Source organism: Pygoscelis adeliae, unplaced genomic scaffold, assembly GCF_000699105.1.
Source record: "Pygoscelis adeliae isolate BGI_AS28 unplaced genomic scaffold, ASM69910v1 Scaffold377, whole genome shotgun sequence".
Classification (NCBI taxonomy): Eukaryota; Metazoa; Chordata; class Aves; order Sphenisciformes; family Spheniscidae; genus Pygoscelis; species Pygoscelis adeliae.
In genome coordinates, this window is record NW_008825210.1 from 820331 (window position 1) to 837707 (window position 17377).

Sequence of the window (17377 nt, forward strand, 5' to 3'; positions counted from 1 at the left end):
TACGGCTGACCCTTCTTGTGTGCCACCGCGGTACGGCTGGAAAGTCGGCCATTAACCCAGTTCAACGAGCTGCGGAGGGAAATGATGTCTTACTCCAGTGCCTTTGAGGGAGAGCAGAGCAAGGCGCCTGTCCCTTTTCCTGCCAGCCCCTTGCTCCAACAGAAACATTTTAGCTCTGCTTGCTGTTTTTTTTTTTCGCTAGTGCATAGCGGTCTTTTTACAGAAAAGGCTGGGAAGCTTAATTATTTTGGGGTACCTGATATTTAGGTTGTGGCAGGCGCTGCTGGGGATTGACTGTTGTGGTGCTGTGGGATTGGATGTCAACGGTTCCTAGGCTGTGGTCTGTGAAACACCTGGGGCTTGTGTGGGGACCTCCACATTAGTTTGGGGTCATTAATTTGTGTCAAGGATGCCAAAAGCGCCGCAGCGCTGAGAAGATCTGAGCGGGAACAGCTGGGCTTGGCTTCGGGGCTGCTGTTAAATGTTCTGAACCTCTTATTTGGGAAAATAAAAGTGTCGGCTGGCATATCATCCTTGAAGGGTCTAAATGAGCTAGTGGATTTTTGTTACCTCTTATCCCATGTTTTTAGACAGCGTGTGGTGTTTAAATAGATAAGAAAGTCCACAGAAACGTACATTGGCTTGCGAGTGTTCTTCAAGCCAGGTATTTCCCACCGAGTTACAACTCGATAAGCACGTGGCAGCTTCTCAGCCTGGAAAGGGTGGGAATTTTGCCCTGGAATCAAGTGATACGGTGAAATGGAGAGTTTCACTTCTTTCATACTTGTCAATTGAGGTAGAGTACCCGTACAAATTACCTACATGGAAAAAAAAGTGTAATTGCTAATGTAGCCCTATTGATGGTTAATGCTCCATGTTTGCTCATGAAGTTGTAAGAATGGAGATGTGTTTAATAAAGATAACCGTGAAAGTCGGTGAAAAGTAGCTCCTTCCCAGATAATAGTTCTGTTTTGCACTTTTTTGGTAAAACTATTTTTGTCTTAAGAAGTTAATTTTCAAAAGTATGTGGTCCCCGCTGCCCTCCCACCCCCCAAATTAAAAAACTGGATTCTAAGTTAAACCTGAGGAATTATCTTGCATTTCAAAGCTATTGAAGAGTCAGACAAGCTGTGTATCAGGTGAATGGTACTATGTAAATTCCTTTTCTCATGCCAAATATATATGCATGCCCGTGTACATACATCCATATGGTTCTGATGGATGTTGACCTAAAATGTCCTTAAAAACACTTGGTGAGGAAGATCCCAGATATCCTCTAGATAATTTAATTCAATTACAACTACTGTATTATTTATGTTTTCTTTGACTGAATCTTCAGAAGGAATGTGAGGTTTTTAGGATGCTTCTTCAAGATTTGTGAAAACCCTGCAAACCGATCAGAATAGTAAGCCTGATGCGTTGGACATCCTGAGTGTGTCAACCGCTCGTGTTTAAACTGTTCAGACAGCTCTTGTGTCATGATCCCCCTGCAAAGGAGCATCTTCGACTTGCACGTACTGTCCCAGTGGCTTATGCATTAAATTTGACATGAAGAGCTACTGCTCAGTGTGTATGCTCAGGTCATGTTTGGGCTGTTCTGAATCTGTTGCTTGTATTCTGGCTAATATGTGTATGAATTATAAAATACAGCTCTGATTTTTTGAAAGTATTACTGTTTTTCAATATTTTCTAATAGTGATTTGTGATCAGTTCACTAATGAACTGTAGAGATCTAACATCTGCTATGTGTGAAATTATAAACAACAATTACAAAAAGCTGCCAAGTTCTAGGACCGAATTTAGTGTGTTTTTTATGCGGAATATAATAGGTGCTTTCCTGTGCTTCTGTTTGCATTCATTTATGTTCAATTGTTTCATTAAGATGCAGAGAGGTGGTACCTTCAAATTCTTGATGACACTTTTTTTTGTTTTGTTGCTGCTGTTGTGCGTGTTTTCTTCTTGAGCATGTGGAGGATAATTTTGTAAGAATGTTCTTCTTATAGAACTTTGAAGAGATACTATTTGCTCTCACAAATTGGAAACTACAATAATATTTTCTTCTTTTCCTGTTTTGATAGGGCCACACAGCCAGTGGTTGCTTTTCCTGCTGGATTCATCATGATAACTCCAGCTTTTGAGCTGACCCAGGATCCGGATTTTCTTACAATAATAATCAAAGTACCTTATGCCAGAGCTTCAGAGTTTGACGTGTATTTTGAAGGGGAAGATTTTAAATTTTATGCTAAGCCATACTTTCTCAGGCAAGTAGTGGAAGGATTTAAAAAAAAATTGAACTTCATAAAATAAATAAAAGTCACTAGAGAATGAACTTCATTTTGGCCCCTTCAGAACATTCCTCATCTGCAGCTCTTACACTGTAGACTGCAGACAGCCTATTTTGTGCAAAGAATTGTTTTTTATGGATCTGGCCTCTTTGTTTCTAGGCATTAAATCATGTTAAAGGGAGTTTAAAGAAATACTTTTCTAAATTTACTTTACAATAGATGTTTAATTGTAAAATGGCAAAACAATTCTCTGGATGTATGCAAGTTGTGTAGAATAAGAGTGTCTCTTCCCTGTTGAGAGCCAGATACAGTATATTTGGTGAAGAATGGATTTTGATGCCCTCGTGATAACGTAAGGGGAGAAAAGTCATGCGAGTGGAGGCAATAGGAAGTGAGGTTCCAGGCTGTGGAAATCTAGATAGCAAATTCCCCACTACGTTACAGAAAAGGAACAAGAGGCAATCTCAGTATGAAAGCGTTAAGAGAATCTTTGGCATGTAAGAGCTGACGAGTTATTAATCTTTCTTATTTTCTGTTTCCTGTATTCTTGGACATGCTTCCCCTATATACATTAGCAGACCACAAGGGATTTTAGTGGACTGGTAGAATGCAGTGAATTGGTTATTTTGAATAAGCAGTACAAGAACTCTGGATGACTTCTCATATCCTGTCACTGTGGGTTAGCTTACAGTTTTTAAATTGCAGATGCTTCCAAGTGTTGCACATAGCGCCAAGGGCGTCATCGCTGTGGTGGCTGTGACCTCGTCCAAGCTGGGAAACCAGGAGTCACAAATTGTCTCTATCTCAGATGCTGACCTCTTGTGCCAAGAGTTAGGGAAAAAGATTTTGAAGTACATGGGGATTTAACTGCATGACTTCCATTACTATCAAAAGGAGTCATGTCGTTAAGTCCTTTGTGCTGCTTTTGGAATGTGCCTTACATTTTTATAGGCTGAGACGTGAAGTTGCAGAATTAATCAGGCATTCAATGAGGCATCTCATTTTTTGCCCACAGATTGACGCTTCCTGGAAGAATTGTAGAAGATGGTAGAGAAAAAGCATCTTATAATACAGACAAAGGTATTAGTTAATGTTATTGGTATATGTGTCAGTAAAAATGCTACTAACTCTCCAATAATTTATACTTTGCTGCACTGGAATTGCATAGAACTTCAGTGCAGTATATGATACTGTAAATAAATGTAAAGTTTCTCCTATGTTATGTAGTATAAAAAAATCTCGCTCCGGATTTATTGTGCGTACTTAGGCCATCCTTAAGCACAAAATACGTGTTCAGAACTGCCCTAATAATGGAAAAGTTATGTACAAGTTCTCTTCAAGCTCTGTGGGGGCTAGACATGTTACTGTACCAAGATCATTAGTCTAGTAAATCTGCAAAGAAGTCAGGTAGTGCTGAGTAGAAATGAGAGAATCCTGAGGCGGTCTCTTGGCTACATCTTAAGAGAGAAGACATTAGCCTTTCTCCACACCTTGAGGTGGAATGTATTTCTGGAATAAAATATGTACCTTCTGGAATTAATGTATTCGTTTAAAAAAACTCAGCAATAAAACCTATAATTTGCTGCTTGCAAAGCCTTTATTACGTGCTTGGCTTAAAACAATAAACATTGTTGAATGTAGTTTCCTATGATCTTCTGTTGATTGCTTGATTGGTGGAAGGATTAAAAATAAAATAAAGCTTGTATTCTGTTGGTTTGTGTTTATACAATGTGAGTCAAGAGACCACAACTGGTTAAAAATCTCTTTCATGCTTTGTCATTAAAATCTTTGATTTTTGTGAAACTTGTGAAATAAGGTTAAAAACATGCACAGAGATTGATGCATAATAAAATGCTACCTGCGTGTGTCCCAGTTTCTGTGAGTCTTTTTCATTGGAGGAAAAACGCACATTGTTGTTTGTCTTGGGTATTTTAATGCAGTAACTATATTCTGACTTCCCTTTAAGGAACTTTTACAATTCGGTTACCGAAGGAGATTCCTGGCCAATATTTTGAGGGACTGGACATGCTGACATCTCTTTTAGCACCAAAGAAATCAAGATCAGCAAAACCTTTAGTAGAAGAGATAGGTATCAAAAAAAATCTTGTTTATACTAGTGATACCTGTACATAATGAAATAGTTATAGATCTACGTAGTGATATATGTAGAAAAATACAGTATTTCTATTATTGTCTAGTCCAAGGTATGAAAAGGGTGTAAATGAATCTGGAAGTATGGACCAGTATAGAAATAAATGTGTTGTCGGTGTTATACATGTCATCTTTATAGGCTTAGTTATGTTTACATTTTTCCAAAATGTGCTTAACAAATGCTAATCCTCTGTAGATCTTTGTACCCCTCTAGTGGCTGTATAATACAGACACATTTGAGTATTCTGCTTCCCACAAGCTAGCACAACTGGACTTTTAGCTCAAATAATAGAAGCTAATTAAAACCACAGGTTCTAGTAGATGACTTGCTTAACATCAGTATTTAACAGACAAGAATGTTTGACTACCTGTGTTTAATTTTTTAATACCTATCCTAAATTATTGATAACGTCACTTTGCTCCTGTCAGGGTTCTCTTAGCATCAAATTCTGATCTTGTTGAAATCAGTGGAACAATTATTTCAGTCTTTGAGGGAGTATACTTAAAAACTTCAGTGTTCCTGGTCTTCATTTTTGAAAGTTGGAGAATATGGAACAGGACCTACGGATTATTGATGTAAGCATCTGCCTGTATGACCCAGTGTTGTATAAGATTTCTTAAGAGATGTAGTAAAGTTAGAAAGGCTTGTTGTGTTATCAGTGTTTGCCTTTCTGTTAAATCATATATATTTTCTATGTAATAATTTTCTTTCTCTGACTGTGCAATCTATACAGCTGCTTCCGCTGAGTTGTCTGAGGAGGAAGAAGAATTTGACTGGGAAATAGAGCAGACCCCTTACAAAGAAAGTGCAGAAAGCACTCTACCGCTACAGTACCGTTATGGATTTGGGAATTTGCGGTCAGGGGTGTTCCAGCGGCTGCAGGTAGATGCATTTTTGTCTTTTCCTATCATAAAAGTTCTGGGTAACTTTCTTGTGGGTAGGCTTCCTGGCTCATTCTGTAGTCAGGAGGGGATCGTTAGGTAACTGTTCTTCTCCAGTATCCCATTCTGTGACTGAGAATATTCTGCTTTTGCATGTGGTAGTACAGACAGATCCTTGTTCCTGCAGAAGTAGGGGGTGGTTGAGACTGAGTTAATTGTGTAGCAGTGTCAACAGGCTGGTCTGTTTCTGCAATAATTTCAGCATTAGAGGAAAGGGCTCAGTGGGGTCCTTGGTAAAAATGGCCTCTGGAAGTGGGCTGCTGTCACCAGCACGGTTCAGCTAGCCTGTGAAGGCACAGAGAAAAAGGACTGTATGAAGTAGGTCATGTGCCAGGTGAATAGTTCTGGCAGGCTGCAAACAGCCTACAGGCTGTTAACACTTTTGCTTTATATTTGGTATTGTCTTCCATTCTGACTTCAAACATATTTAACATCAATGTACAGTATATTTCAGATGCCATGAATTTTAATTTATTTTTAAATTAAAAAGAAATTACTCAAAACAACTCTTGAATACAAAATAAAGCTGGCTAATTTATAGGTCCTGTTATGGTTGTTGCATTAAATTTTTTTTCATTGTGAAATTCATGGTAATTTTTTTCTTTGTAATTTTTATTTTAGACTTGGTTTTCTCACAAGACAATAACTTTTGAAGTGTGTACTCTTCAAGGTGACTGCCCACCTGGTGTCTGTGGGATTTACTAGGGTTATGCTGATGCACTGAAATTTGCTTCTGTGGATTGATTGGTAGGATAGGAGCTTTAAAATGCAGTTACTTTGCTCTTGTGCATTCGACAATTTCTTTAATTCATGAATAGACTGAAGCTAATCTACAACCTGTAGCATGCTAGGTGATATAACAATATTCATAGTATACAGAGCTTTTATTAAAATAGTAGATGATAATTTTTTGTAGTGTTCTTACTCTAAGCAATTTAAGTTGTAGCTGTTTAAAGCAACTTAATTATGTAACTCTAACTCATTATTGCATGAATTGTAGTATTTTCAGGGTTTGGAGCAGAAGGATTGCTATTTATGGAGAAAGTATTTACGTTCTGTTAGGATATATACACTGGTTTATTACCATGAAATTCACAAAGAAGTACATTTCCCATTAGCATTAATGTACTACTACTTAATGATGCTTAAAAGGGCACTGCAGTTGCCCATTAATTAATGTATGGCCACTTCAGAGTGTGAGAGTAATCTCAAAAGTCACAAGAACAGTATCTATGGTTTTTATCTTGTCTTTGTTGTGGTTGTGTGCTTTTGTTAAACATTGCAAATTTTATCGTAATGCAAAATAACCTGTCTGCCTTATGATAAAATGGCCTGAATAGACTTCATAGTATTATGAATTCTAAGGAGCTTCAAATAATTGAGTTTCCTTGGAATTTTGATGTTTTTTTTGTACAATGGAGCCTGAATTTGGAAGATTTGAAAGAGAGGTTGGGAGCATCTGGGGATTTCAGTGCAATGCTGATGAGCATCCTTCCTAAACTCTTACTAAATAAATCTTGTGTATCGTACCTGCGGCTTGGTCATATAATTTTTGTTCCATTTGCAGGATGAACTCAGTGATGTTATTGACATTAAGGATCCAGACCAAACTCCTGTAGATGAACGTAGGAGGAAACGCTTGGCAGCTGAGACTGCCAAGTTTGAGCCTGATCATTACCTGTGAGTATTGATTTACTTCACCTGGTCAAGTAAAAGTACCTCAGTTGAAACATGTTAACTTTTTCTTTTCATAAATGATTGGTTTTAAGATCACTTTTGGAAGTAATAAATACTTTTTATTTGTTTGTTTCTTTGTCTTGTCACAGCAGGCCTTAGGGGGTATTTTTAAGTGTGACACTGACAAAAGACCTTGCTTTTCTGTTTTGTGGTTACTCTACTGTTTAATGACTGCTTACGTCTATATTCAAGCAGGGGCTGTTGTGAGCTGTTACAGAACGTTGTTTCATAGTTCACCTCTTGAGAAGCTGAGTAGCCAATCTCTGCCAGCATTTTGGGTTGTAGATGTCAGAACTTTGTTTTCCCCTTGTGAAACAAGGATTACTGAACCATCCCGGTCTATGAGGAAGTAAATTTGAGTACTGAAGTTACGAAGATTTTGTCTAGGCCACTTTTTTTTCTGTCTTCATCACATGAAACCTTTTTTACAGCAGAATGAGGAAAAGTTCCAAACCAAGACTTTGTGTTTCTTTGTGCTTCATCCCATGTAATGAAGGTGGAAATGATTCTTTGTGCCTTTCAAGTTGGAGTATTTCAGGTCAAGTTAGGTTCAGAAACTTCCAGATAAGTAAACTAAATTGAAGCCACGAGATCTATTAATACCACGATTCCTGCAAGATTGATTTGGTGAGAGAAGAGTGTAGTCCCCAGTAGGGAGAATTAGTACTTGTGATGTGTTTTGTCGGGGAGAGGTAGGCTTAACCCATTTTGAGTTGTTTCAGAAGGTATCGTTGCAAACTTGGAATTTTTCCCCAGTCAGGTGTTTCAGAGGCAGCTGCATGTCTTTCTGTAGCACATAGACATTAGAAAAGCTTTCTTGAAACATCACTTGGAAGTACGTTTCACTAGAACTGAAGTAGTTCCTAACCTATAATGTGATGCAAATTACAGTAATTGTAAGTTTTCATCTTGGACCCTGTGTTCTAGCCTGGTAGATGAGCTACAACGGTTTAGTTTAATGGTTGTGTTTTGGATGCTTCAGAACAGATGATGCCAACCTTTCTTCAACAAAAATTGTTTTCCTGTGTACCCTGATGAGAAGGACAGCTCTGGGAGAAACAGTGGCAAACAGAAGCGTTCTGTTGCCTTTGAGGAAAATGTACACTGGATGATATCTTTAAGTTACTTTATAAAAAGACACTGAAGGAAGGCATCAAAAAATCTGTCAGTGTGAGAGTAAAGCAAATTACATTCTGTGTTCAGTAGACTGGGCAGGTTTTGTATGATGATTAAGAAGGTATTAAGAAATTTCCTGCATTTTTTTCAGTTCTCAGTATTTATACTATTGTTTAGCTTGAAGAAAAAGCTAAAATGATAAGAGGAGGCTTAGAACTTGAATCCTTTAGTATAAATCCTCCCAGAATTACTATATTGAGATTTTTACTACAGTGGCTTTATGCTGAGATGGAGGTAATCTCTCTTCCAGAATTCATGTACAACTCCTCTTTTTCTACTTTGCTTACAACATGCCTTTGTTTACCTAAAAGTCAGTCCCTATCCCTACTTTATCTTTGCCCTTCAGCTGCATACCCTTCCTCCCCGAAGTATACGCAGCTTTGAGGTGGGAGAGCTTCCCAGTAAAATCAAGTTTGCTGCCAGTGACATTCTCTGAGAAGTCTTCTCTTTGGAATGTTTGCCTTTAGATTCATCCAGAACACACCAGGTTTATTCACCTTCATGTCATGCTGCAAGCTCATCAATTTCCTAGGCTTCTGTGTGGCTCAGGAAAGGTGGAGGAAGTAAGGAAGGGGTACTGTAAGATGAGAGAATATTGCTTATGCTTTTAATAATGATTATTTTCTGGTTTTAAGTAAAAGAACAGATACTGGTCAGGTTTGTTGTGTTTCTAATGTATGGAAAATAGCCTGGAGCCAAGTCAGGTGTATTCTATGTATGCATTAAAACATACCCACATACACTATAAACTGAAATAAATAGAGTATGACTTTTTTTTTGCTTTTTTTTTTCCTTAGAGCTGATTTTTTTGAAGATGAAGCTATTCAGCATGTCTTAAAGTACAAACCGTGGTGGGTTGATGCTCATAAAAAAATGACAGCCTTGCAGGGAGAAAGTCTTCAGGAACATGACACTCATACATTTGGTGAGAACATATGTATATACACGCACCTGTTGCTTGAATGATAATTGCTGTGATGCCATGTTATGTTCAAGGTTATTGTTCTTAAAGGAAGAAGTATGGTTTTACCCTACAATTTTCAGTCCTAACTGTTCTTCTTAGAGGAGTATTCTGTTACTTCTCCTGTCCTCAAAGAAAAATTTTTTGCTCTGAGGGGCAGTTATATACTGAAATCTTTGAGACAGTTGTGTGTGGAGCAGTTGACAGTGTATTATAAAGTGGTTATTTCATCTTAAGCATTTACCTGTTAGTTACGTAGGGTAGTGTGTGATCTCTTTTTTGTCTGCGTAACAAATTTTGGAGTTAATTGTTCATAAAGGGCATTCTAGAATTTCAGGTATCTATGAAGAAAAAGTTCCCTTTTAAGGGTATGCTGTAATCTTTAAGATTTCAAAGGACATGCCAGTGTCAGTAAGTCATTGCATCTGAAACCAAATCAAACCTATCTTTCTGTAGTGATTGTGATAGCTAGAAAGTGGGTCCTTTGTTGCTGGTGCTTATCTCCTCCTTTTTTCAGATTTTTCAAGTAATTGTTCTCCCTTTCCTAGTTGTATTTTCAATGGAAAAAATAGTCAAAACTGTTTTTTGTGCCCACTTCCAAATATGGTGCAGACACTTCACAGCAAGTTTTCCAAGAATCAGCTGTGGAAGATTGTACTAATATCGGCCCTTATGTCTGATGAACACGTCTTCTGTAGGATGTTTTATTTTACTTACACAGTACAACAGAAGTTCATGGCATTTATTATTCTGCTATTTTTATGGGTCTCGGAGACTTTTTTCAAAGGAAAATTTTTGTGTCCATTTAGAAACTAAAAGGGATGGTTCCAGGTTTAGTGGATGACCTTGTAACAGTACTGTTAACAGATAACTGAAATTACCTTTCTGTACACAGTGATTGCAGAGAGCATTGCAAGTTACTATTACGCATATTCTTTTATTGTCCTTTGTTCATTTCCTATGTAGTATGAAAATCCGATATTGCTAAGGTAGATAATGATAATCCCTTCACCAGAGGTTCCTAACAAATATTAGTGCACTAATAATACCTGCACTTTCACGTTTTCTACAGGAGAACAACAATAGAATTTGGGTAAATGTTGTGTTTTTTACTGTGAATGTAATCTGATCTTCATTACTGGTCTCTTTTCAGCCTCTGAAGCTAGAAATTGTTAATTATATCCACCATAAGCATTTGATTTAAAAAGCATTGGACAAAGGTACAAGAGGCTTGAAAATAGAATAATGAGGGGTTCTTTTGTTTGTTTTTATCCATTCACTCCTTAGTAAATGAAACACTGCTAATGTTTTCCTGTGTTAAGGAATATAATGAAAATGAAGAGCTGCTGGATGATTTTATTGATAAAGAATGTTTTTACTCCAAATTGAGATTCTGAAGAAAAAAACATACATATGTTGCTGGGTTTTTAGGAGCAACAACAACAAACTACTCAAAAGCCTGGCAAGCCTGCTAATGAAAGTTACACAGAAAACGGGGCTACATAAAGGGTCATCTTTTCTCTAAACCATTTGTTATAACAGGTACACATTTAATAAGGATGATTAAAAAAATTTAGTCTGACCTTTGTATGGCTGAGTGAAGAGGCTCATGTAGTTTTGTGGATCTTGAGGAAACTTAAGTAACATAAGAGACCATGTTTGGGTTATGTTAATGACAACAGCCCACCCTTTCCCTTAGAAAGACCTCAGTTTTGATAACATTGTTACTGCTCTTTGAATGGCAGCAAGTGGCTGGGGATGGCAAGCGGCTGAATGAGGACCTGAAACCATTGGAGGTTCCTAAACCAGAGTGAGTTGTGGTGAAAGAAATCACCATGAGAGGGAGTACAGGTTCCACTTGAAGGTCTCTTATGAATGGAAATACAGAAGGGCAGGAGGTGGGTCCAGGCTGTTGGACCTGGAATCTGATCATCAATAGGATGAGTTCCCTGTGGTTTTATGTTGTTTTCATGCTTTACCCAGAGGGATGGTCCGGCTAATCTGAGTTACAGATTCAGAAATTCTTACAAGCTGAGTGCAATTCGACTCCGTATCTGCGTTAATATGTATTCCAGTAAGCATGCTTAGTAAGTGGAAGTGACACAGAAAAGGCACATAAAAGAAACAAGGACTGTGCTAAGTGAAGGACCTTCTTTACTGCTTGAGAAATTTTATGTTATTTCCACTAGAACTGGGGAGAAGTCTGACTACGTTAAGCCAAGGTGTGCTCTACAGCTAGAAGGATAAGGAGGCTGTCGTTGGTATTAGAGTGTGCTTGTAGTAAGAAGCCTTTGAAGACTAGTGCTTAGCTACAAAAAGCCAAAGGGTACTCAAGCACAGGAGCTCTAGGGGCACAAACGTTATACGTATTGCAGTATCTTTCAAGGGGTTTCATGAAGTGATGTGTGGTGATTCTTTGAGCCTGTGTATGCATGTATCCCCCTGTAGGTAGGTGTGAAGTCAAACCTTTTTTATTATAAAAATCGGATGCAAATGTCCCCAGTTTACTATTGAACCTGTTTAAGGGCATAAAGGAGGAGGGACTGAAACCTTCATGCAGTTTTTTTTATTGCTTATGGAAAAGAGGCATAAAATAAAGAGTATCCAGATTTTGTACTCTTCCTGAGTTCCAAATTCATATCTTGTGTTAAGGAAAGCATCTAAAGTATTTAGATTATTTCCATAATCTTCCATGATGAGGACTTCCAAGCATACAGCTTGTAAAGAGACTTCAATATTGGGGTGTTTAAAACGTGTACAACTCATGGTAGGTGTACTGCTACGGCCAGCTTGCAGAAACATTTGTCTGCCCTGTGTGAAGGAAGGTCGTGTTCTTGACTAAACATGTGCTGTCCAAAGCTGTTAGACAAGAACATGGAAACCGAGAGATGGGATGGAAATCGCATGCTGTCAGATGTGCAGCGTCTTGTACTGCGGAAGTGCGCTACCCTCGAACATGAAATGGTGTGTCTTTTTAGAGGGCTGTTTATTGAAGGTAAATGACTGTTTGTTAAGAAGATAAGAGTGGTAATGTTAAAACTGACAGCAGATTGCAGTACAGGCTACCACAATATTGGGGTATTGGCACTAGAATTTGACACCTGGTACCTATAGAGTCCCTGTATTTTGTGCTCTGTTACTGCTGCCGTTAGGACAGTTCCCACCTACAGAGTGTCTGTGGAATCAGGAATGTCATTGGAAACTGACTCCTCAAGTTACTACACGGAAAAGTGAGTTTAGTGTGGGAAAGTGACATAAAAATTAGCAGGTTCTTTAAAAGTATATTTTCCTATTCAGAAACACTGAACCAAGACAATTTTTTTTTTTCTTCCTTTTGCTGATTTATATTGATGTCCTTTTGTTTTTTATCTTCATTGGTTTCTTGGAACCAAAAACTTGATTACTTTTGTCTTTATATAATGTCTTCGGCTACAAGGAGTAATTAGAAATACAGGTAGCTTTTTTCTTTTTTTCTTTGCATGGCATTACAATTAACTGAAGATTTTGTTTGGTTGATTACTGCTCTTACTTTCATCCCTGGTTAATTCTCTCTTTTGTTTTTACATCATCAGTTTTTTTTATTGTCTCATTACCAGATTTTTTTCTTTTCGGATCAGCTCTTCTCATTAGCATTTAAAGTCTTCAGCTCTCTTCTGTCCTTACCTTGAATCTATTTTTATTTAACCTTTTTACTTTTTCTCCAGCTTGCGTGCATGGTGTGTGTATTTTGTCTTGCTTTAATTTCTCCTTTTATTGTCCTAAGTGTCTCTTCTTTCTTTTGTCCTTTTTTACATTTTACTGTCGTTGTCTTTTCTTGCCGTTTGTAGTTTTTTTGTTTGTTTTTTTCCCCTCTAGGCTTGTTAGCCACCAGGCAGGTAAGATGATTGCCTTTGCAGTATGGCTGAGGAACCAGAAGAAATACTAGAGAGCAGGTTTCACCATCATGTTTGTAGCAAAATATCATTTTTTGGAGTGGATATTTTCTAAAGCTGAAAGGCCCAGATTTTGTTCACGCTTACGATGTCTAATGCAAGTCAAGTAATACTCAATAAAGCCTAACTAATTACACAGCCTTTCCCATGAGGGAATAAACCTTTTGGAAAGCTTGCTTTCTGCTGCTGCTGAAGTTTACATTAGTCTTGCTTCTACAGATTCCAGATGGAAGGTTTTGTATTTTGTAACAGTCACATTCAACTTAGTTAAAAGTTCGTTTTTATTCTACTTCAAATTACACAACTGTAAAAACTCCTTTTTAGGCAACATAATAATCTTCAAGGACTCAGGCTGACATATGTATTTAATTTAACATTTTTATGCTCCAGGGATAATTTATTTTGTTTACGGTAACCTATCGTGCTCACCAGTGACCATCCTCTCTGATCTCCTCATAGAATGAGAAGTAATTTCTTTTTAAAGATCCACCTTTCAGTCGGGCTCTGCTCAAGTATATACCATTACTGGTAGATTCATAAGGTTAAGATGAATCACTTACTTTCCTTTTTTATAAGATTCCTGCAATTGTTCTGTCTACCTGTTTTACTCAGTCTTCTGGGCCTTTGCAGCATGTGTACCTTCCTGGCACTGTTCTGCTGCAGAGCAAGTATTTTTCATGTGAGGAAAGATTGCTGTTTATTCATGCAAAATTCTTAACATATAAATGATAGGTCTCTATCGCAAAGTATCTCAGATTTTAAAAGGCAAGAACAGTAAGACATGGAAGAAAGAACGATGTATGGTTTTGTTGATACGGTTTATAGGAACTGCAGAATTGTTAAAGAATAATGACAAAAAAATAGTATAAAGGAAATTGCGAGATCCAGGAAAGACTGTCCAAGTCCAGTGACTGTATGGAGAATGCCTGGAGGAAGGTGGTCAGAAGTGATATGGAGGAAATGTGCTGTAAATGTTGATTTGAGAATCAGAGAAGGGTGGAAGCTTGACACGAAAGAAGAGAGATTTGTGAAGGAGCTAAAATTTGAATGGAAGAACTGTAAAGAAAGGGGAGGGATGAACAAACCAGACTTGACTGATTGTAGTTTAGAGTGAATATAGGTGTGCAGAGGAAGACAGCTTTGTGTTTTTAGGACTTCACTTCCTGAAGAACTGAGGCTCGCCTGATCACAGTCTCCTTGACAGAGCTTTAGGGGGTCTCGGGGATGGCTGCTTCCTACAAGTTCTGTGAAAATGGCCCTGTGTACAAGGGAACGAGTGCTTTTATTGAATCTTCAGTGCCATCTTTTTAGAAGTTATAGAGTCCATACAGGAAAGAGATGATATCAGCATGTCAGCACATGTGGAAAGTTTCGGTAACCTTTCATACCTTATCAGATAGCAACAAATTCAAGCACAAGAGACAAATCAATAGAAAATCAGCTTCATTAGTTCAGTTACGTGTTTAAGTTTACAGTATTATTGTTAAGTATTTTTAAGGCAATACCCAGCACTGGGGGAAATGCTGATCCTGAGCAAAGCCTTTGGGCGTCTGTTGTGGTTTAACCTCAGTTGGCAACTGAGCACCACACAGCTGCTCACTCACTCTCCCCCGGTGGGGGAGAGAATTGGAAGAGTAGAAGTGAGAAAAACTTGTGGGTTGAGAGAAAAAAAGTTTAATAATTGAAATAATAATAGCAATAATAATAATATACAAAGCAAGTGATGCACAGTGCAATTGCTCACCACCCGCCGACCGATGCCCAAGCAGTGGCCCCCCCAGCCAGCTTTCCCCAGTTTATGTACTGAGCATGACGTCCCATGGTGTGGAATGTCCCTTTGGCCAGTTGGGGTCAGCTGTCCTGGCTGTGCCCCCTCCCAGCTTCTTGTGCACCTCCAGCCTTCTCAGTCGGTAGAGCACGGGGAGCTGAAACGTCCTTGACTAGTGTAAGCACTGCTCAGCAAATTGTTCTCATCCTAAATCCAAACCACAGCACTGTACCAGCTACTAGGAAGGAAATTAACTCTATCCCTGCCGAAACCAGAACAGCATCCTTCTAGTCAGAGTAGTGCTGCCTTTCCTCTTTTAATGTCTTTAGGAAGAGCTTGAAAAGAAGAGAGACTTGTTTGCTACTGATTAAAATCAATAGCTAACTTTATTCCTGACTAATCTGCTCTCTGCTGACTAATCTCCTTTATCTGGTGTTGCTGATTCCTTAACTTACAGGGATAGAAGTACATATTTAAAAACCTTAATATTGTAGCATAGTATTTTAGTTAATGTGGAAAAAAAAAAGGGGGGGGGGGATCAGTTCTGCTCAGTTATTTTCCTTTGAGATAGCTGTGGAATTCAAGACTTGGCTTGACAGGACCATAAGCCAAGGCTCTGCTTTCACCAGAATACTAGACCAGCTGATTATCAGAGGTCCTTCCTGACCTACACTTTTCCGTAATTTTCTGAGTCTGACCACTGAGTCAGCTATCTGTCTAGATAGCATGTTTTATCTAAGTACCCCTAACACATTTAGAACCGTAAGTGTCATACTAGTCTTGAGATACAGATCTTACACTGGTTTGATTTAAGTGATGTGATGGGCAGTGTAAAATATCAGTAAGACCATAACAAAACACCCTCTAGCTGTCAGACCTCATTCTCCCCTTTAGAGATTAAACTGTACTTTGTTGACAGTTGGGTGCTGAAGGGCAGTTTGAAATATGTTAACATGAGGAAGGGCTAGTTTAAAATAAATAAAGGAGATGATTAAAAAGTAAGGGTCATCTCTGTGGTATCATCTAACATTAACTTTATATGTGAGATTAATTTGATTCCTTTAGACATGCATATATTAATACACAGTTGTACTGTGGCTAGAAGCAGCATGATTTTGGCACTGACAGACATACAAAACATCTTAAACTTAAGGAAAACTCACAAATTTAGTACTTGATAAATAGCAACAGATGCTGCTTTGCATTAGATTAATATTAATTGTTGTACAGTTATTGTTAGATAAAACATTGGTAATGCAAGTGTACGGAAGTGTACGGGCTTAATATAGCAGAAAATGCAATTGCAGTTTTACTTGTTCTGTTAAGCTTATACTATGTACTTGTATTTTTGAATTGGGAAAACAAAGTAGGTGGTGGTTTTGACGTGTTAATAAGGAGTTTCAGGCCTGGATAATTTATTGTTCAAAAACTTTAAGGAATGGATAGATATTTATTTGTAAAATTGCAGTATTTTCTCCAGACAGAGAAACTTTATTTAGAACACCTGGCACTTTGCACTGAGTTAATGAACAACTTGTAACATTTACCTTTGGGAATTGTCTAGTCTGTATCTTGTTTGCTGTTGTCTAGTAGACTTGCCATTTCTGTGTTTATGGTCCAGTTGTATATGTTATGATGCTTCAGAGAGTTTGCATTTTAGAGGAAGAAAACTTTGTCTCGTACGTTTCATGAACTTCTCTAGGAGTTTCTTTGCTTTGTACTTAGAAAGGAAGTATGGTTCACATTTACATATTCTTCTAGAATGTGGATTTTAGGGAATCTAACAAATACTTGTTAGTAAAACTTTAAAAAGTCAATTTTTTGCTCTCAGCGCTGGACTGTTTCTTATCCCTATGATAAGAGAGGTTAATTTTCATCAGCTATGAGACAAAAACAAACTTAAGGTTGTAGTTGCTGATGAAGAAGAGTGGATTCTCAGTAGTGGATCCAGTACTGAATATAATGAGTTTCTGAAGGAGAACAGTTGCATTCCTAATATGTGTGCGTCTTGACTGCTAACTGTAGCAAATGCATTGAGGTGGGCCTAGAAATATGAGCGTGCTGGCATAACTGTTTAACAGGTATTCTGGCTGTGATAGATTCTCATGTGCTTTGAAGGAATTATTAGCTGCTTTGTAACACACTTTTTACTGTAGTCATCAGAAGTGATTTTAAGCTTTATGAATCTGATCTGCTGCAGTAGTCTTTGCTAACAAACTTTGGCTGTTTGCTTTTTGGTATTTCTTTTCTATCTTTAGCTTCAGTTTCACCTCTCCTTTTTTGTGCTTCTCTTCAGGGTGAAAGTGCCAGTTGCATATGATTTTATAATAAATTGTGTTGTACTCCAGGAGAGGGTTTTCTGGTGAAAGCTAGCTGAAATTGGAAATGCCTTTTTTTTCTTTCCAATTGGACCTTCTTCTAACAC

At 38.0% G+C, this 17377-nt stretch overlaps 1 protein-coding gene across 1 annotated transcript in view; it reads left to right on the forward strand.

Annotated features, from left to right (window-relative positions):
* Nucleotides 1–2094: 2094 nt before the first annotated feature.
* SHQ1 (SHQ1, H/ACA ribonucleoprotein assembly factor) overlaps nt 2095–17377 on the forward strand; it is a 59274-nt gene continuing 43991 nt past the window's right edge. Inside the window, exons 1-6 of the mRNA XM_009329010.1 lie at nt 2095–2261; nt 3301–3365; nt 4252–4374; nt 5171–5319; nt 6946–7058; nt 9089–9216. Coding sequence (XP_009327285.1) covers nt 2119–2261; nt 3301–3365; nt 4252–4374; nt 5171–5319; nt 6946–7058; nt 9089–9216 — 721 coding nt within the window. The 5' untranslated portion in view covers nt 2095–2118. The remainder of the gene's footprint in view (nt 2262–3300; nt 3366–4251; nt 4375–5170; nt 5320–6945; nt 7059–9088; nt 9217–17377) is intronic.